This window comes from Sarcophilus harrisii, chromosome 6 (assembly GCF_902635505.1).
Source record: "Sarcophilus harrisii chromosome 6, mSarHar1.11, whole genome shotgun sequence".
In the NCBI taxonomy this organism is placed as follows: Eukaryota; Metazoa; Chordata; class Mammalia; order Dasyuromorphia; family Dasyuridae; genus Sarcophilus; species Sarcophilus harrisii.
In genome coordinates, this window is record NC_045431.1 from 125,287,934 (window position 1) to 125,309,158 (window position 21,225).

Genomic DNA, 21,225 nt, shown 5'->3' on the forward strand with positions numbered 1-21,225 from the left:
CCATCACCACCCAAAAAAGCAAGAAAGTAAGAATGATCACACAAAGTGATTATCTGATTTGGTGTAGTCCAATTTTAATTATGTATCAGCCTGTAGGCAGCCTCACAAAGACTATGACATTCAAAAAACTTAAGATAATTCTATGACCATCCCTTGTCATGTCTGTCCAATTTAAAGAACTGGTTAGCAAATTAACATTTCCTATCACTGAAAATCTTACCAGAGAGGATCTCAAATTTCCAATTATATTTCTTTTTAATTTCTGCATGTGCTTTGATTACTGCTTGAGCATCCTCTGGAGTTTTAAATCTAACATGGCACTCTGTATCCCCTTCTAGTACATCAACATAAACAACTTCTGATACCACTGCCAAGGTTTCCTGCAGAACTCACAAGAAAGAGAGAATGAAAAGTAATTTAAATAAATAAATTTATTCTCTTACCTTATTCTTTACCCAAAATTAAACATGAATAATGAATGCTTTAAATTCCAAAATTCAAATATTATAAAGCAAATATTTCTTCTAGAGCAGTTAAAATATTTATGAAAGGAAAACTGGAAATATTTAATACATTGTCTACATTTATTTTCTATTAATAACCACAACCCTACAATGTAAGCTTAGATTATATCTATATATCACTTCACATTCCTAAAGAGCTAAAGGAATGTGAAGATTGCAGAAGAGAGGTAAAGAAATAGTATACTAACACTATATAAAATGAGAGTTAACTTTTTTTTTTAAAATTTAATAGCCTTTTATTTACATGTTATATGTATGGGTAACTTTACAGCATTAGAGAGTTAACTTTTAAAAACAGCAAATTAGTTTTTAAAGTTAATGCCCACTACCAACCCCCATAAAAAAAAAAAAAGTACATCAGGAAGACAAATATACCTTTTTAAAAATTCAAGTCACTTTAAGTAAAATTTAATCTTTTTAAAGATATTTGGTTAATATTGTAGGTACAAAGAAAAAGACTTTTTAAATGATATATGCTTCATGGACACTTGACCTATAGTCTCTCATTAGTTTCTATCAAAATCCTAAATAAACTCTTCTATACAATTGAGATCAACAATCTCAGTCCCAAACATTGAAAAGTTTACCTGTAAAAACCTGCTGTGAGGGGAAATTAACTAGGATCCGGTATTTCTAATCAATTCTGGTCACAGCAGGTTCTACAAAGACAATCCTCTTATGCAGGAATGCAACACTACTCTTATTCTCCAAGACCCATCCATAAAATTAAAAGAAAATAACAAACTATTCAATAGAAAAAGGAATCTTCCCATAATTCCCCTCCCTCCTTAACTTTGAGGTAAGTTTTGGCTATAAGATTAATCTAGGTAACAAAAAATACCCAAAGAAATTTGGTTGATATTAAAATGGGGCGGGGGGGGGGTAAGGGGGAGGAGGAGGGAGAAAGAAAGAAAGATTTTTTTCTGATTAACAATTTAAAAAACAAATTCCAAATCAAGATTTTTTTTGAAAATGCATCTTAGAAATTGGAGAATTTGTTTTTAAATTATTTCAATTGTTGAAGTGATATATTATAGGATTTCATTTTGGATTAAAGAGTAAAATTGACCAAACTTTTGGCAACTTTGGGGTTATTTGGAGGGCTTTTTTGTAAATCTGGTGATGCTAAATTAATGCTATTAGGATTTTATAACCTTTTTGATGATAAACATAATGAAACCATTACCAGGATTAAATAGTCCAATTTCTTTTGCCTTTTATTATTTACACTTTTTTCAATTTTTACTTGATCTATTTTCTTTTAATTAGTTTCTTATTTGCAATCTTCACTACTAATTCCTGTATGAAAAATTTCAAGTGTCAAGCAGACAGGTATTTTTGTTGCATAGTTTTCGTCTGGGCAGACAATTGGTCAATAGTTATGTTAATGAGGTCAAGTCCCTTCTGGGTCTACTGCCCCATGGGGGAAGGTTTAATCAATTTAATTTAACATTTATCAAACACAACATTATTTACAAGAAAGAGCAACTATGGAGAACAACTAAATATTCATCCCAATAAAAAGTTACAGTACAAACAGACATTAATGCCACTTAAAAGTTTCCTGAAAAGGCATGCTTTCACTGGAAAAAATCTTACGTTAATAAAATCTAAAATATGTCTTAAATTTTAATAAATTAAAACAATTTAACCAACTACGTTTTTACTATAGTATAAAATTATTCCACTTTAAAGGAGTCATAAACTTTTGACTTCAATGAAAATTATTGGATATGTATGTATAAACTTAATGTCTTTTAAAATCTTCCCACAATTTTATTTAATTTCAAATAGTAAAAATATGAAATTGGAAAATGGAAGTTGACTTTCACACTACTTAAAAGTTTTAACTCATAGGTTTAAAAATATTTAAAAAATAAGGTTTATTATGCAACAGAAAGTACTTCTTAAAGGCTGTGGGCCAAGTTTACCATTTGCTAACAAAAGAAAACTAACCACAGTTTCTACCAAGGAGAAATTCCAATTTGATTAATCTCAACAGTTTTGCATATTTAAAATATTTTCCCAAGCCAGTAGTTTTTCCAGGGAAAGGTGATAGTTAACTAGAAGGCTCAAAATCTTACCCGGAGGTGTTTCCTGCTTGGCAAGGGCTCCATACCAATAATTTTCACAATCACACCACTTACAAACTGGGGTCCCACCGTGTTAACCTTCTCAGTGGGCTGATAGTCTTCCCTGTTTGCTGCTACTTTGAAAAGGAAAGACAAAAAAATTTTGCAGTGTAAAAAAGAAAAAAAATGTAATGCAAAATAATCACAGCAAATATGAGGATTTCTTATGATAATTATTAAATTTACCACTATTTCTTAATGAATTTTGGTAGAATTTTATAATCCCTAAAGTCATGATGACGTGTTTTTTTGGTCAACTACAGTGGGAAAAAAAACACCAAATATGAAAAAACAAACAAGTGTTAATTTAAGATTGCAAAAGTGAAAAGTTTTCAAAAATTTCAGAGAAAATATAAAATCAAATGGAGAAAAGTCTCTCAGGAATTACTCATTCAGATTTGTAAAAAATTATTTAAAAGTTATTTAATAATAATACTTAAAAAAAATCAAGCTAGAAGGGGTAGAGGGAATGGGGGAAAAATTGGAACACAAGGTTTTGCAAGAGTCAATATTGAAATATTATCCTTGCATATGTTTTGAAAATAAAAAACTTTAATAAAAAAATAAAAAATAAAGAAAAAACCAAGCTAAATATGATCTTTATGGTAGTAAGAAGATTGGAACTGAAGGACTGTAAATTACATATTATTTGAAGGATTAAGTTACACAACAAATAAGTTTTAGAAAAAAGCCTGCAAAAACAAAATTTGATTTCCAGACAGCATTCCAAAATAAAATGTTCAGACCCAATTTAGGCAGTCTACACTTTTTAAATAATATCTAAAAATCTATTCCCCTGACAAATTTTTATAAATTAAATGGGTTAAAGAAAATTATATTAGCCATAATGTTTTCACTTATGAGGCATATTTACAAATAGGATAACAACATTTAACAAAAAGGATATGTACATTATAAAAGCCATCAATTTTCTTTACCATGGCCATTTTTTATTCCAGGGTCTGTGTCCATCTGTCCTAAATTCTCAGACTTAATTTGGGAGATTGTTTTTTTTAAAGAAGCCATACTGGCTTTCTGCAGAGCCAAATATTCTTTTTTCAATTCCATCCATTCACTCCTGTAAGTAAAGGAAGAAAAATGAATGAAATACTGTGGTCAACTAATGCCAAAAGAACATGCTTAAATGACTTTGTAGCAAATAAGTAAATAACAGTATCCCACTAACTATCAGACATGTAGTTTTTAAATTCTCTTGGAACCTTCTCAGGCATGTTTCTTAAATATGGGTTTTTGGAAAAAAGTTCCAGAATTAATTAATTAATCAGGGAAGTAAGTAATTTTTTCTAGATAAAAAAATCAAGATTTTAAAAGTTTTATTTATGGGTTTCCCTGCCTCATAAGTTAAAATGATAGCATTCCTTAGTATTTATTAGCATAAAAAAGAATTTCTAAAAAGAAAAAAATACTCAAAGGAAGCAATTTATATATTTACATACATTTAACACATAGATGTTTAGGGCAAACAGCTCCAGTTTTGCTAGATAGAAACACAATGACTATTTGGTCACTGTGAAAATACTCATTGTTACCCTAATCAGTGCCATCAAACAAGCAGATAGGGGATTTTTAAAGAGGAGGCTATCTTGTGGTAATGGTTTTAGCAGTTAACATGGACAACTGTATACTTAAAAAAAAAAAAAAATAGCACCCAGACCCACCCCTGGACCATACATTTCCCAGAGAGCAGATACATTAAAATAACAAAAGACTCATGTAATGATTCTTTGAGATAAAAAGGCAAAAGGAACTCTGGAGTTAAGAATGGTATAAATAGAGAAGTAGGGGGAGCTAGAGTCTTTGACACACACTGAAGAAGAAGAGAAAGCAAAGGCATTTAAGCTAGGAAGGTAAAGAAAACTTACTCCTGTAAAGGTATAGTGGATTCAGGAAACCTTCCACCTTGCCAATTTACTACGCTTGCTAATAAGAACCACAGGAACTTATGGGACCCCTTCTACTTTAACATGGAGGTACTTTCTGTGACTAAAAAAAAAGTAAGTGCTTCCATGTTTTGGTAGGAGTGACTCCTGTTCTCTTTCACCGAATTCAGGTGGTTTTGATTCCTTGTCATTTTAATATTCTTTGTATGTCAACTTTTTGGCAAGAAGGGATCCTCTTCGCTTTAACATGGGGGTACCTGCTACATAATTAAAAAGTAAGTGCTTCCATGTTTCAGTGGAGAAGATTCCAAATGGGCACAGTTTCAAGTTAATGTGGATTTTTGTGTTATTTCTTAGAATTAGAAAATTAAAATGTTCTTACTTTTGCAGAATGAAGTATTCGGAGAATTACTATTGGGCTTCCAAAAGTATTTGTTTCAGGACTCCCCACCACTTAAACGTGGATTTACTTGCTTTGTTTCTAAAAAAGTAAGTGCTTCCATGTTTTAGTGATGGTGAATCTTACTTTTCCAATAATAACTTTAATGTATATTGGAAAGTTAATTTTCTGAACTATTTTTGTGCAAATAGTTATTTAATATCTTTTAAGTGCTTAATTGTTTGAGTTGTGGTGAATCCTAATTGCTTTATGAAAGAATTGTTAAAATTTTATTGTTGGATTTTCCCATGTGAGCTACAAAATTTCTTTGGCTACAGGCCACTACTGTTGCTAACATGCAACTCTGTTACATGTAAATGGGAATTGCACTTTAGCAATGGTGATGGCCTGGAAGACATTTTTTAAGTTTTCCCCAAATAAAAATTTGTTTTGGTTTCAGTCCAAACGAGAATGTCTAGCATAATAAAACAGCCTGTAATTAAAAACAAGAAATTGTTATTTAGTAACATACTTTGATAGTACTCTCAATGGTATAACCTCCTCTCCCATTTTGTGTCTTTCCTTATGCTTTTTCTTATGCTTTCTTTTTGATTTTAAAAGAGAGCCATCTTTCATATCTCCAATATCTTTCTCCTCTTCAGTAGAGACTTCTACATCTAAAAGGAGAAAATGATTAATTATAATTTAATTATTGCACTTTTTATTTATCCTTAACAGCATGCAATTTTTTTTTTTTTACCTTTACAATCCTTGGGCATCTCAGTTTTTGGATGTTCATCTTTGGCACTTTCTTCCTTAAGAGAGCTTTTCTTGACTTTTGAACTTGGTATCAATGTATCCACATCTCCAGAACTATTTCTCTTCCTCTTCCCTCCTCTGGTTTCTGCAGGTAAATCTAACACTTCTTTTTTCTTCTTTTCCTTTTTACATGGTGGCCTCTGAATATCCAAATTACCCACTTCTGAACTATCCGAAGTTGTCCTGTGTCTTTTGAGCTTATTTAAATGTTCATCATCTGGAGTATCTGTATTTGTTTCCTTGGTCTCCACTGTGGTCTGAATACTTTCCTTTTTCATTCGCGATTTCTTTTTCTTTTTCTTCTTCTTTTCCTCTGTGTACAATGATGTGTCGTTATTAAGTGTCTATAATGTTTTCACTTTAAATTCAAATTCAAATATGAAAAATTTTGAGACCTACCAGCAGCTCTACAAATACTACTATTGAGAGCAGGTATAGGTTTGTTTTTCACTGTCTTTGGAAACATTCCAGGTTTTCTTGGTGCTTCCTCTGGTGGATTATTTAAAAACTTAAAAATGGAAGTAGGACATTATTAATATTTGTCTTAAAATTTAATTAAAATTGTCTATTAAAATTAAATTTAATTCAACTATTTTGGCCCAACTACTTTCCCTGCTATGTATCTATGGGGGTGAGAATAGTTCACCTCACTACCTACCTCTATGGCTTTGTCAGCTTGTTCTTTTGTTTCAAATTCTACAAATGCAAATCCCTTTGGGTCTCCAGTGGACTTGTAATGAGGAATGCTGATATAAACAACATTCCCACATTTTCCAAATACTCTTTCAATCCAACTGTGATTGACATTCTTGGGAAGCAATTCCTAAAAATAAAAATGCTTTTTTAAAAATTTCAATATTTCAGGAGAGAATTAAGTTCCAGCATTTCCCCTACACCTCTTCCAGTGCTGAAGGTGTTTACAGGATTTGACTTGGGTGGGTGAGGTGGGGAGAAAACAGACAAGATAATCAAATACTAAAGATTAAGTAAGTCACATAGCCAGAATTACATTTTATATATACATAAAAAACCTTACCACATAAACAGTTCGATCATCCACATCTTTTGGTTTCTCACCGAGGGGCTGCCGCCTCCTTACTCTTGTACCTTCCAAATCCAACTTGGGGAGGGGTGTGTGTGGAGAGACAAAGGAAGAAAAAGTCCAAAAGTCATAATCATTAAACTGCTCATATAAAGGATAGAGGGATATGGAAATTTTAGTTACTACAAAGTCAAACTCACCTCTACAACAGAGGAACTTTTCAAGGCTCTGGCTATCAATTTCCCATCTGTTGTTAATTTTTTCATTTTGTTAAAGGACACAAGAAGGGATATATCGACATCTAAGGAGTAAAATTTCACAAATATGAACTGCTTGTATCTAAGGAAAGCAAAGAAGTAGTTTCCAAAATGGGAAGTTAAATTTCTATTAAGAACTAAATGGTTCCATAAAATGTGATCCTAAATGCACAAGGCTTATAAACTGCCTCCCCATATATTCCTCTGCATATGAAGAAATCAAGGTCATCAGGTCCTAAAAGCTCAACTGATGAGAAATGTCCAAGGATGACAAATATTTTTAAAAACACTTTTAAGGGGTTGTGGACATGTATTAAGGGGTTGTGGACATGTATTCTTTTACCTATAAGTCAGTTTCAAATTCCAAAAGTAGCTTCTGGCCTTGGGCAAGTTACTTATCTAGTTAGATCAATATCTAAAAGTCCCCAGCTCAGCTATTTCACTCCCTCTTTGTCCTTCAGGTGGCACAGTTACAGAATAATTCATTTCCCTATATAGAGAAGTTTAATTTTGCCAATATAAATTTTAGGGAAAATTTGCCTTACCCAGCCACCACTGAATTCCCTTCTAAAGGGGAAGTCAGTCCCAAAGAAAGTTCTCAATAAGTATTGTAAAACTATTAAGAGAAAGTGGAAGCAATCAGTGGAATAATATGAATTTTAGATATAGACACTGGGAATATAAAAGGCCAAAACTTGAGGGGGAAAAAAAAGGATTAAGCTTTTACTATATAAGATGATAAAGGGAAAAATCTCTGAAAGGTAACAATGTACACACACGCACACACACACCTACTCCCTTTTGGTCAAAAAAAAAAGCGGGGTCAGTGAGCTTTTAGATCTCTGTTCACTTTTTTTTTTTTTTGATTGTGGGATTTCATGAATCACCAGAGAAGCTTTAGGCAGTACAGTGCCACTCTCAACAGAGAAGCTTCAGAAGCAGGTAACTAAAATTGAGAAGGGTCTTAGAGGAAAAACTCAATGGGGACATTCCAGCTATCTTCAGTTATCTGAAAAGTTACCACAAAGTATTAAGTCGGAAGAAACTTAAAATGTAGCAGACAAAATGGAAGTTGGGGGAAATTCTTTGATTCTGTGAAAGAGATCCAAGTTAAATTGATTCTAACCTTAAATAATTTCAGACACATGATGGAAATACAATATCAAGATGACATTTTTTTCCTGGAAATTCATTCTTTAATAAGTATATACAATAGTGGATTAAATTAGAGAAGTTACATAAATTAATATATGTATGTGGATATGGCTTTAAAATATTTGTAATACTCAGTTCTCAAATTTTTGATATTTTTGATAAACCTGTGGTTAGTAAAAATGCATTAGGGGAAGGATTCACTTTCCAATACTTCAATACTCCGATTGAAAAAAACGTCTAGAGAAGTTTGTTGAAATCCTCAAAGCTCAGCTCCACATATTTTATTTTACACTTATTATAAAAGGAATAAAATATAAATTTCTTAAAAGTGTGTGCAACTTTACTTTCTATGCTGCAATAATACTCTTTCATGTTGATATTTATTAAAAAACAATTCCTGTAGATATTTTTGTACATGCATTTTTTTTTCACTGTCTCTGAGGATATCTTTGGGGCTATTTTCCCTAATTACTTTCCAGGAGGTTGGATCAGTTTCCAGTTTGCTCCACTTAGCAATACAGCACTTCCAACATTTATACAATTTTCCTTTTTTTGTCATCTTAAATCTGATGGAAGCCAATGTCCATGCGTGTACAATCTTTCTTTTCTTGGATCTGTTTAGAATATATATACCCAACAGTTGGACTACTGTATGAATACTCTGATCAATTCACCGCCCCAGAGAAATGAAAATTAACACTATATCAATATCATATTCTTGGCAAAAAAGAAAATATTCCAGTTTATGCAGGAACTTGTACAGTTTTTCACTATTGGTTAAAAATACAAATGTATAGAATATATTTTGAAAGGCAATTTGATCTTTCAAGAATACCAAAAATTTAACAACATAGTATTCTTAAAGAAATATGTTTAAACATAAAAGATATATTTATTAGCAGAGGACTTCAACCCATTCATGCCTGCCACCATGGATTTGTCCTTTTCTATATTCTCTAAATAAACAAGGGAACAAATAGGCTAAAATGACATCAGATACAATAGAGATGAAGAATATAAAGGAATTTACAGACTTACATGAAGCAATTTGAAGCATAATTGGACCAGATAATGAAACATTCTGATTATATAAAAAGGCATAAAATGAAGGGATGTATGATTTAAGCAAAATACAAGTATGCATTTGCTATTATTCAAAGCTAACTATATGATAAAAGTATTTTAAAAGACTCCAAGTGATTTTGTAGAAACTGCACTTAATTTTTGTATTAATATAAACTATTGATTTCAAAATTACTACATACATGACTAATACATATAAAATAAAAGAGGAAACTTACACCCATCTCGAGACTTCTCTATTTGCTCTCGAAGAAATCTATCCTTGTGAAGATTGGCATCCCCAAACCAGAAATCCACTTGCTTAGCAATATCTGAAAGTACCTGCTTCACTCTTGACCGCTTCTTTTTTTCTCCCTCTTTTTTCTGTTCAATGTTTTCCTCTTCCATTGATTTGTCTTGATTGCCAGTTTCTGTTTCCATTACTATAAAATTCAGAAATTGAATTTTTAAAAGTACTTTCTTTTCATATTAGCTATATTTTTATAAAGAAAATATTAGTTTTTTTTAGCTTTTTAAGGATTATTCAAAGATATTTTTAATGAGAAGGCTAAAAATTTCTAGTAAGAATCTAGTGCAGCCTTCTATAAGAACATTTTTAATGAACTCCAAATATTTTCCACTATTATGATTGGCTTGCATTTATTTTTCAATTAACATAAACAGTTATTTGTACAGGCAGTTAGGTGGGAAAAGGGAAGAAAGAAGAGAGTATGGACCCTTTATTTCCATTTGAAAATTCCCTCCAGTGATACAGATTTCTGTAACCAGTGTTTCCATATTATCTTGTATATATTCTATATTGAACATGTAAAGTCTAGGCCTTCTCACACCTGGTCATACCCTTCATATCTGAGTGACAACTCCCCTGGATCCTCATCCAAACTTCATTCTCCACTCCCATCCTCCACTATCCAGTTCCTTATTCCCACCTCCTTCAATCTTCCTCCTGCAAAGTTTCAACAACTCCATCCAATTCTTCCATCTAGAATACCTGTTGGCATAGGCAAATTTTTTCTTCATCTGAAATCTTTCCCTCTACACTCTACTAGCTCTTACTTAAAACTGTCCCTGTTCCCCCACTCTAATCCCATTTCATTTTCTTCAGCTTGCTACTCTCCATTGACAATTCCAAGTTCTCCCCCTTCCTCCATCATTCAATAACTTCTCTTCCTTTGAGTTTCATGCTATGTATTAATCTATTTTCCCATCAAAATCCTGTTATCTACATACTTACAGATCATTTCTTTTTCTTGCTTAATGAGTGGTACCTGGCCTACAATTTTTCTCTCCTCAACTCCTGCCCTCATACTAGAGGGTTTCAACATATTTATTAACTCTCATATATCTTAATCATCAGTTCCCTCAACCTAGTCACTTCTTATGCTACCCCCCCTCCCCATAAGATCTTGCCAATAATCTTTGATCTTGCTAATATACTCTATGTTCAAATCCCCTTTTATCCAACTATAATCAGTTGGCTTTTCACCTCTCTGTTTGCTGTCCCTTACAAAACCCTATTGGCTACACTATTACCTTCAATCCCTTGACCTCTCAATTCCTTTCTAGGTCATTTCTCCTGCAATGGCCATTCTCTCTTCTCTCCACTTTGATTCCTTAAATCTGTTCAATTCTATTGTCCTCTCTTGAATCTGTAGCCCCTCATCATATTGCTGATTACTCCCAGTCAAATCTCGGCCTTGGACTACTCCCATTATTCAGTCCTCTTACACGTGTACTTCTAAATAAAAATGGAGAAAATCATACGACCATTCTGACTAGGTAAACTAAAATTTTGTTACACAACCTCAACTGCGCCCTCATACCTCTTATCAACTTGGTACAAGTTTCATTGCACTTTGCCTCTTAAAAATTTTTGAAAGTTGGTGACAGCAAAATTCATTGAGCATCTTTCTAACAGCATGTGGTAATTCTTGTGTAGTATGTGGTAACACATTTTGGTAATACTTGCAACATTTCAAACCTTTTCATTATTATATCTGTTATGGTGATCTATGATCACCAATCGTTGTTACTTATTACTGTTATTATTTTGGGCCATCACAATATATGCCTATAACTTAATAAATGTTATATGTTTTGACTATTCTTCTAAACTGGCTGTTCCCCTGTCTCTTCCTTAGGCTTCCCTATTCCCCGAGATACAATAATATATAAACTCAGTTGATAAAGCTGCAGTAGTTTTTGAGAGGATTGACTCCACTTTTGAAAAGAAAATTCTATAGCCTTACCTGCTACAGAGAAATCTTTTGCAAAAGAACTGTAGTCTTTTTTTAAAATTTAAAATGTTCTTCTTCCATCTCTCATCTGTCCCCTTCCCTGAGATGGTAAGCAATTTAATTAAAAAGACTACCATGAAAAACAAAGTTAAAAAGGTATGCTTTGATCTGTATTCAGACTCCACCAGTTCTTTCTCTGGAGATAGACAAAAAAATTTTTTTTTGATCTTAAGTCCTTAAGTATTGTCTTGGAAATCATTGTATTGCTAGGAATAGCTAAGTCATTTGTTTTGATCATTATACAATATTGTTAACTGAGTACATTGTTCAGGTTTTGTTCATTTCAACTCTGCATCAACTTATAAAAGTGTTTCCAGGTTTTTCTGAGATCATCCTGCTTGTAATTTCTTATAGCATAATAGTATTCAATTACAGTTACATAATATAACTTGTCTAGCCATTCTCCAATTGATGGACAGCCCCTGAATTTCCAATTCTTTGCCACTACTATAAGAGCTGTATTTTTTACACACACGTCCTTTTCCCAATTATTTTTTTATTTTAAGAAATTGCCACTGCTACCTTTAGCAACCACCACCCTGATCATTCAGCAATCATCAACAATGAGGAAAAACCCTACACCAGCAAAAAAAAAAAAAAAAAAAAAAAGTATGACACTGAAGATTCTGGTGAAGACTATCATTTTTTGCAACATAGTATTTTTTAAAATTAAAGTATGTCCAGTATGTTTTTTAAACATAATATTATTGATATGGACTTTGAGCTTACTCTCTTCCCTTGTCAGGAAGCAACTTTTATCAGTCCCAGATACTGGGATATTGGCAGGTCTGGGACTAGGTCAGCCAGGTGTACTCCATCTGGCACCCCACTGATCTCTCCCCTACAGCTACCAAATTCTGCCTTAGTACTTCTCCCCAAAGAAACCCCCAAGGTTATATTTCTCCTACAAAAGATGTGCTCATGATGGAAATCTTCACTAAGCTTTTTTTCAGGACTAAGCCCACAATGAAGTTTTCTCTCTCTTCTTCATAGTGTTTTTCCTTTAATGGCCTCTTTCTCCTTACTATAACTAACTCTGGTTAGTCGACTATACTCCTCTATGGATTTAGCTTGACAATCTGGCATATTCAGGTCTCACAGCATATTTATTTAATAGATTCTTCAAAACTCCTTTTCCTTGGTAACCCTATTGTTCTCCCAAATCTATTTCATATATTTTCCCTCTTCATTTTGTTTGTAACTTCTTCTATATAAACCACATTTTGGGAAAAAGAAGAGCCATTGTGAATTTGTCATATGTTTATTTCAAACTAGGAATTGCCATCCTGACTTCATCATTTGGTGCTTGAAATCCTCTGGCCGCCAATATTTTTTTCCTACTCTTCTACTAACATGGAGTGTAATCAGAAACCTAGCAAACCTTAAATGCATCACTATCACATGCTTAAAAAATGACAATATAGAGTAAATGTAACTTTTATATGCAGGAGTAAGTCAAAAAAAAATCAGGATTCACTTTACTGGCCTGAAATCAAATACACAATATAAGTAAGTTATGGCTGAATTCCATTCTCTACAATGACTTTCAAATCTTTTGATAAGTTCTCTAATCTCCCAAATCTCCCACTCAGATGGGGAAGCTTGTCTCATATTTTACACAAAAAAAATTGAGGCCACTAGACATGAACTTCCTCTTCTCACCACTCTTCCTCATCTCCAATCATTCAGGTCAACTCCTTCTCTCCTCTTTTACATGAAAAAGTGGCCTTACTTCTGTTTGCCACAGTTCCCTTTTATTATCCTGACTCAGTTTCCCTAAATTGTTCTGCTTCAATTCCTAATTGTAATGCTCAATCCTGCAACACTACCCCTCTCTCCTAATCATGACATCATCAGAATGTTTGAAAGGACAAAGATCTTATATCTTAGAATGTCCAGTTCCTCTCCCCATTCTGTAATCCTAATTTATCAGAATGTCCCATGCTTCCCCCCCACCCTATCAGAACTGGATTGATAAATCTCATTCCCGCTCTCAGAGCTCTGACTCTGCCCTTGCCTCAGTCTACTGTGTGTGTGTGTGTGTGTGTGTGTGTGTGTGTGTGTGTCACTGAGAACTCACATTGGTGCTGGATTCTTGGAGGCGATAGTCTCATTCAACCCTGGGACCAAACCATGGATCCATTTGGTCCCAGTAAATCTCGCCCTTTCAAATAAAATATTGAAGACTCTCTAATCTCTATCTTGCCTCAGTTTCTCTGGCAATACAGTTTCCAGGGCTAACTCCTCAACTTTTAAGTGATCCCATTCTATCCCATTTCCTCCAACAGAGGAGCTCCTCTATCATTTCCACTCTTTTCACTTATTTTCAATTTCTCCCTTTCTACTGGCTCATTCTTCATCGCATGGGCACATGTCTTACCAACTCTGAAAAAAATTCTCACTTGATCCTTTTATCTCTACTATCATCTTATATTTCTTCTGCCCTCTGTAGCCAAACTAATTGAAAAAGTTTGCGAATTTACCTAAATAGGTAACTCCACTTTCTTTCCTCACACTAATTAAAAAAACAAACAAAAAACAATAGCTTCTTATACATGCCAAAGCCAAGATTAGAAGGGAAGCAGAAAACAGAAAAAAATTTTTTTTTACATTCAAGGGCTCTATCAGAGCCCTTCTTTCATTCTCTCTTTTTTTTTTTTAAAACATGTTAAAAATATAATTAAATCCAATAGATGTATTTATATAATTATCATGCTGTACAAGAAAAATCAGATCAAAAAGGGAAAAATGAGAAAAAAAAAAAAAACAAAATACAAGCAAATAACAAAAGAGTGAAAATGCTATGTTGTGATCCATACTCAGTTTCCACAGTCACCTCCTCTGGTTGTAGATGGCTCTCTTCATCACAAGATCATTGGAACTGGCTTCAATCGTCTCATTGTTGAAAAGAGCCAGGTCCATCAGAATTGATCTTCATATAAATCATCTTGCTACTGTGTACAATGATTTTCTGGTTCTGCTCATTTCACTTAGCATCAGTTCATGAGTCTCTCTCCAAGCCTCTCTGAAATTATTCCTAACTGTTTTTATAGAACAATAATATTCTATAACATTCATATACTATTATATACATTTTATATACATACATAATATACATGTATTATGTACATATTATATACATTCATATACTATTCAGCCATTCTCCAATTGATGGGCATCTGTTCAGTTTCCAGTTTCTTGCTACTACAAAAAGTAAACCCCTCATTTCTAAAATAGATAGAATTGACTCAAATTTATAAGAACAAAAACTAAAATGATAAATGGCCAAAGAATATGAATAATTTTCAGATGAAGAAATTAAAGCCATTCCTAGTCATATGAAAAAATGTTCTAAATCACTATTGGGATTTAGATTAGAGATTAGAGAATTGCAAATTAAGACAACTCTGAGGTACCACTCCATAGTCCTCACACTGGCTGACAAAAGATGATAAATATTGGAAGGGATGTGGGAAAACTGGGACACAAATACATTTTTGATGGAGTTGTGAACTGATCTAACCATTCTAGAAAGCAGTTAAAACTATGCCTGAAGGGTTATCAAACCCTGATCCCTTTGATCCAGCATTGTCTCAAATTAGTCTATATCTCCAAGAGATCAGGGTTCTGTCCTGAGCTCTCTTCTTTTCTATTATAAATACTTCATTTTGTGATCTCAGGTTCCATGGATTTAATCACTATCTCCATGCTGATAATTCTCAGGTAATTCTGGCCTACCCCCTCAGCTAGTTTCTCTGTAGTGATTTTCAATCTATCATCTCCAATTGTCTTTCAGATACTTGAATTGAAATTTCAGTATATCCAAAACAGAACTCCTCATCTTTTCTCCTAAACTGTCCGTTTCCCCTTCCTATTATTGTAGAGGGCAATCCCATTTTTCTAGTTCCTTAGACTAGAACTCATTCCCAACTCCTTACTATCTCTTAACTCTCACCCTACAGAACTGTTGCCATTTCATCGATTTTGCCTTTGCAAGAACACTTGAAGGTGTTCTTTCTCTCTAGTTATATTACTACCACTTTAGTTGGAGGCCCTCATCACTTCATTCTTGGATTGTAAAAGCCTGTTGGTAGGTCTGACTGCTTCAAGCCTCTCTCTTTGCTCCAATACGCTCGCCCTCCTCAGTCCCTCCCACCTCAGCAAATTTCAGTAGTTCCACATTGCTTCTAGGATTAAATATAAAATGCTTATTAAAAGCCCCCCCCTATTCTCCTTTCTAGTCTTTTTACATCTTACTCCACATAGGAACACTTAGGTACAGTGACACTGCCTTGGCTATTCAGCGAATAAGACACTCCATCTTTTGGCTCCAAGCATTTTCTCTGGCTATACCCCAAGCTTAGAATGATGAACTCTGCCTTCTCCATATTGAATACTAACTTTCCTGGCTTCATTTATAGCCCAACAAAATTGCATATTCTGTACGAAGTCTTCCCTAACCCCTCTTATATTTTGTAGGTAACTATTGCTGTTTTTCCTTTGTCCTAGAAGACAACCATGGTATCAGGGTGGTGATGCCAAAATATGCAAGTGAGTTGGGTTTAAGTGTATGCTATAGGCAACTATAGTAAATAAAGCACTTGGCCTGGAGAAAAGACGATGTAGGTAAAAATCCAGCCTTACTTAATAGGTATATGACCCTGGACAAGTCATTTAACTCTGTTTACTTCAGTTTCATCATCTGTAAGATGATGAGAAGGAAACAGTAAATCACTTTTGTTTTCTTTGCCAAGAAAACACTAAATGGGGTCACAAAGAGTCAGACATGACTTAACAGAATGTTAATTTGGCTATAGCTTGTTTTCTTATATTTGTTTGCCTGTCTTCTCCCCGATCAGATTGTAAGGCCTTGAGGACAGAGAATGTCTTTTTGCCTTTTTTTTTTTTTTTTTGGGGGGGGGGGGAAGGGACGGAGGATATCCTCAGTGCTCAATAAGAACAGTTAGGTAGCAAGGTGGATAGTGTCAGAAAGCCGAGTCAGGAAGACTCAGCTTTGAGTTCAAATATGACCTCAGACATTTAATAGCTTTGTAACTCTGAGAAAGTTATTTAATAAAATGAGCTGCAAAAGGAAACAGCAAATCCCTCCAGCATTTTTGCCAAGAAAACCCCAAATGAGGTCACAGAGTCAGACATGACCGAAAATGACTGAACAAAAGTGCTTACCACTGTGCCTGGCACATGGTAGGCACTTAACAAATGTTTATTGGTTAATTATCCAAATTAACATAAACATATGTTCTTTATAAATTAGTAAGATGAATCATAACATAACTGGATTCCTATAAAGCAATTTTTCAAATTCCAAAACCTGTCTTCCAAAAAATTTCAGAACCAATCAAACTATCCAATTTGTGGAATCCATCTGTTATATTTACATCACATATTTCCTGGCCTAATTCTGGGAAGAGTATTAACAATCAAAAATATTTTTCAGAAAGAGGGATTAGGAATTAGGTTACTTTCCCAAAATCTAAACCTTTGTAAAGATATTCAGCAAGTCCCTTCTCATCCCCAACAAATTTGATCTCTCACTGTTTTGTGGTGATGGTGATTCAAGCCAATAACCAAATTATTACTAAGGTGCAGATATTTAAAACCTGTGACATATTATGTGATTGAAACCCATTGTCTAAAATTACATAAGTAAATGGCACTGTGATACTAAGGATGCAAAGATGGCTCAACATTAAGGAAAACAATACATAGTTGTATTAAAAACAAAAATATCCAAAACCACAAGATCATTCATTTCAATAGATGCAGAAAAAGCTTCTGACAAAGTACAAACCTATTATGTTACAAAATACAGGCAAAGAGCAGTGGTGCCATACTCAACACAGTAACTGGGCCACTAAATTTTGTCAGCAGCTAGATGGTTCAATAGAGGGAACTACAGTTAGAAGACCCGAGTTTAAATACAGCCTCAGAAACAAACTAGCTGTATGTCCATGGGTAAGTCACCTAACCCTGTTTGCCACAGTATCCTCATCAGTAAAATGAGCTAGAGAAAAAAATACTGCAGTATATTTTTTGCCAAGAATATTGTGACCCTCAAATGGAGTCACCAAGAGTTGGAACTATGGAACAATAACAAACTTTATGTCAAATGTTTGATATCTCTAACCTAGAGCAATCTTAAAAAAAAAAAAGTCGAAAGAATTGTCTATCTAAAGCTAAAAACTAGTATATGCATTGGGGAAGCACCTGAACCTTTCCCAGTAAATATAGGAGTAGATGGAGGAAACTCACCTTTTCCTTGCTATTATTTTATAAGATTCTAAACATCAGAAGCATCTGCTGATTTACCTATAAAATCCTGAGTATTCAGCAATCTGTCTGATTGCTGTCTGCTGAAGCAGTCTGAACATTCAGACGACTTTACTAAAGTAGCAGTCTACAACTACAAAGCCACAAATATCTTTTAGCATTTATACAAACATAAAGCCACAAAACCCAACAGCACTTATAAACAATAACAACAGAATCCAGTAAACAATAATGGAAAAAGAAGTCTCATCTAAATAACTACAAAATTAAAAAAAAAAGTTTAAATTCATCTATCAAAACACAATTATTTATACAGCTTCAATTACAAAATGAAGGACAATTTAAATAGAGGAATATTCAATATATTCAGTGCTGGTGACTGAGCTGTACAAATAAGATAAAAATAACAATACTAACAAAGTTTGACTTTCCAGTGAATAGCCTGAATTAATTTCTTTAAATATTGACTTTTGGTGGTTTTCCTGGGAAGGCAGCCTTAGTCTCAATTGCAATAAATAATTACTTTGAAATCGCAGCCAGCTGCTAAAAATGCAAACGTTTATTTCTCCTTACAAATTAGCCCGGTTAGTTGATGCCTATCTCTCTGCCTGGCTCCAAGAGATCTTGCCGCTTTGTCCTTAGCTTTAGCCTCTGCTTTCTTCAGCCTCCAGCCAGCTCCAACTCGTGGCTTCTCAAACTCCAGTCTGAGGCGAGTAGTCTTTTCTTCCAGAGTGTTCTGTCTCAGAGCCCTGTTGATATTCCAGAGAAATTCCTTCCAGCTCCAAGAGCTTCCTTCATTTATGTGATCTCCTAAAGGTTAACTCTGCCTTCTGGAGGGAGAGGGATTCTGGGTTATCTCCCAGGGTGCTCTCTGGTCCTAAGGGAGATGTGAATTCAGCTCTCATACTAGCCCTGAACTCTCGTGTGAACTCCAATGAGTACTTAAATACTTGAGCTCTCTAAAGGTGTGAACACAAGCATTGTTCAATCAGTTCCACTTAGTATCTTGTTTCAAGTTCTGGCCCAAAATAATTCTTTCTAAGATTAAATTAACTCCAATGTCTTAACACTTTGTAAAGATTCCAACATTGACTGATCTGATTTCCTTTAGAGAGACTAAGATACTCTTGTAAGTTTTCTCCAGCACCACAATTTGAAAGTAATGCTACTGGAAAACCCATTGTTTTGACTATACAGACCTTTGTTGGCAAAGTGAGGTCTGTTTTTTAATATGCTGTCCAGACCTGCTATAGCTTTCCTTCAAAGAAGCAAGTGTCTTGGTTGTAGTTATCATCTGCAATGGTCTCTTAAGCCTAAGAATATAAAATCTGACACTGCTTCCATTTTTCCTCCTTTTATTTGTCAGGAAGTGATGGGATCAATTGCCAAGATTTGTTGTTGTTGTTGTTGTTGTTGTTATTAAGCTTCTAGCCAGCTTTAATATTCTCCCCTTTCACCCTCATCAAGAGGCTTTTAAATTCTTCATTTTCTTGCCATCAGAGTGATATTAATTACATACCTGAGAATGTTTGATATTTCTCCCAGAAACCTTAATTCCAGCTTTTGATTCATCTAGCCTGGCATTTCAAATGGTATGCTCTGCATAGAAATTAAATAAGGTAAAGATGCACAGCCTTGTATTCCTTTCCCAATTTTAATCAGTTTTTACCATATTTGGCTCTAATGGTTGGTTGCTTCTTGATATACATACAGTTTCCCCAGAATACAAGTAAAATGACCTGGTATTTCTCTTTGATTTTGTTGTGATCTGCACAGTTGTTGATGTTTTTCTGGAACTCCCTTGCTTTCTCCATAATCCAACAAAGGTTTGCAATTTAGTTTCTAGTTCCTCTGCTCTTCTAGTAATTCTTGGTTTACATATAGCTGAAACCTGGCTTGCTGAATCTTAAACCTTCCTGGTATGTGAAATGAGTACAACTGATTGGTAATCAGTTCCTTGGCATTATCCTTTTTTACAACTGGTATATAAACTGATCTTTTCTAAGACAGTGGCTATTGTTTTCCAAATTTGCTGTATATTGAGTGCAGCACTTTTACAGCAGTATCTTTTAGGGTTTTAATAATTCAGCAGGAATCAGCCTTAAGGTTAACAATGCTTCCTAAGACCCACTTGATTTTGTTCTCCATTATGTCTCCATATGATCAATAATCACATCAGTATGATTATCAGCAATATTAAATATTGTGTCCTGCTTTCTAGAGCCCCCAAGTTGGGGTTGTAATGCCAAAGGTCACTTTTAATGGGGTGACCAGTTCCTCCATTTGTCCTATTTCGTATTCTGCCTTAAGGTTATCACCGTCCCCTCTTAATGGTTGAGATAAAGGTGTTATAGACATTCCTTAATGTCATTAGAATATCAGTTACCTCCATCTACGAGGCTATCCCCACCTAGGTCTTTGCATTATGTCAATGTTCTTGTTATTCCATAAAAGGCTTGCTGTCCCCATACTCAGGGCTAGACTCTTTGAGATGGTAGTCTCATCTAGCCCTGGGATCCATTGGTCCCAGCATTTCTCTCATTTTAATAAACTATTGAATTGGTCTCTAATCTCTGTCTTGCTCAGTTTCTTTTGGCATTACAGGGTGACAAAACATACCGTGCTTCCTAGAGCTCCCACACTGGGGGGATTAAAATATCCTGCTTTTTAAACACCCCATGTCGGGTGATTAAAACATACCTTCCTACTGGAGAAGTGATGAAGAGGAACTCGTAAGGATGGTGGAAAAATGGAGTCCATTTATTTCAAGGACTTTCCTTTTTATAATGTAACAAAAACAATACTGCGCACATGGGACCACATAAACAACTTGCTATGCACCTGGTATCATTCTGCTTCAATCACACAGGTTGTCACTACCCCCTGACTTCTCAGAAAGGCTGAGAGCCCTTAGGGGAGATGGGGAGCCAAATCAGACATTGTTATCAGGTTCTCTCTGGGCTGAATGATCTTATTACAGGGGTCCTCAAAACTTTTTAAATAGGGGACCAGTTCACTATCCCTCAGACAATGTTGGAGGGCCAGACTATAGTAAAAATAAAAACTTTGTGGGCCTTTAAATAAAGAAACTTCATAGCCCTGGGTGAGGGGGATAATCCTCCTCAGCTGCAGCATCTGGCCCTCAGGCTGTAGTTTGAGGACCCCTGGATACCTTACCCAGAGTTTTCATACTGACTGTGACCCTCTATAATTAAATCTTTCTTATATAGTTCTCTTGTGTAATCTGGACATCTACTTCTGTTAAATTGCTACCATTTTTGTTTTTTATCATGCTTATTTTTGCTTGATATTTTCTATTGATATCTTCTATTTCCTTCTCCACCT

The 21,225-nt window shown here is 34.4% G+C and overlaps 1 protein-coding gene across 2 annotated transcripts in view; it reads right to left on the reverse strand.

The window, feature by feature from the left end:
• Positions 1 to 21,225, reverse strand: part of LARP7 (La ribonucleoprotein 7, transcriptional regulator) — a 31,871-nt gene that overhangs the window by 5,248 nt on the left and 5,398 nt on the right. The window contains exons 2-11 of one of the 2 annotated variants that reach the window (XM_012552061.3): positions 9,511 to 9,714; positions 6,998 to 7,098; positions 6,792 to 6,875; positions 6,414 to 6,578; positions 6,155 to 6,263; positions 5,697 to 6,068; positions 5,469 to 5,613; positions 3,595 to 3,734; positions 2,609 to 2,730; positions 221 to 380 (exon numbers count right to left, since the gene is read on the reverse strand). In XM_012552061.3, the coding sequence (XP_012407515.2) occupies positions 221 to 380; positions 2,609 to 2,730; positions 3,595 to 3,734; positions 5,469 to 5,613; positions 5,697 to 6,068; positions 6,155 to 6,263; positions 6,414 to 6,578; positions 6,792 to 6,875; positions 6,998 to 7,098; positions 9,511 to 9,712 (1,600 nt within the window). In that variant the 5' untranslated portion in view covers positions 9,713 to 9,714. Of the gene's footprint in view, positions 1 to 220; positions 381 to 2,608; positions 2,734 to 3,594; positions 3,735 to 5,468; positions 5,614 to 5,696; positions 6,069 to 6,154; positions 6,264 to 6,413; positions 6,579 to 6,791; positions 6,876 to 6,997; positions 7,099 to 9,510; positions 9,715 to 21,225 lie in introns of both variants that reach the window. The other variant, XM_012552060.3, reaches the window with a different exon arrangement.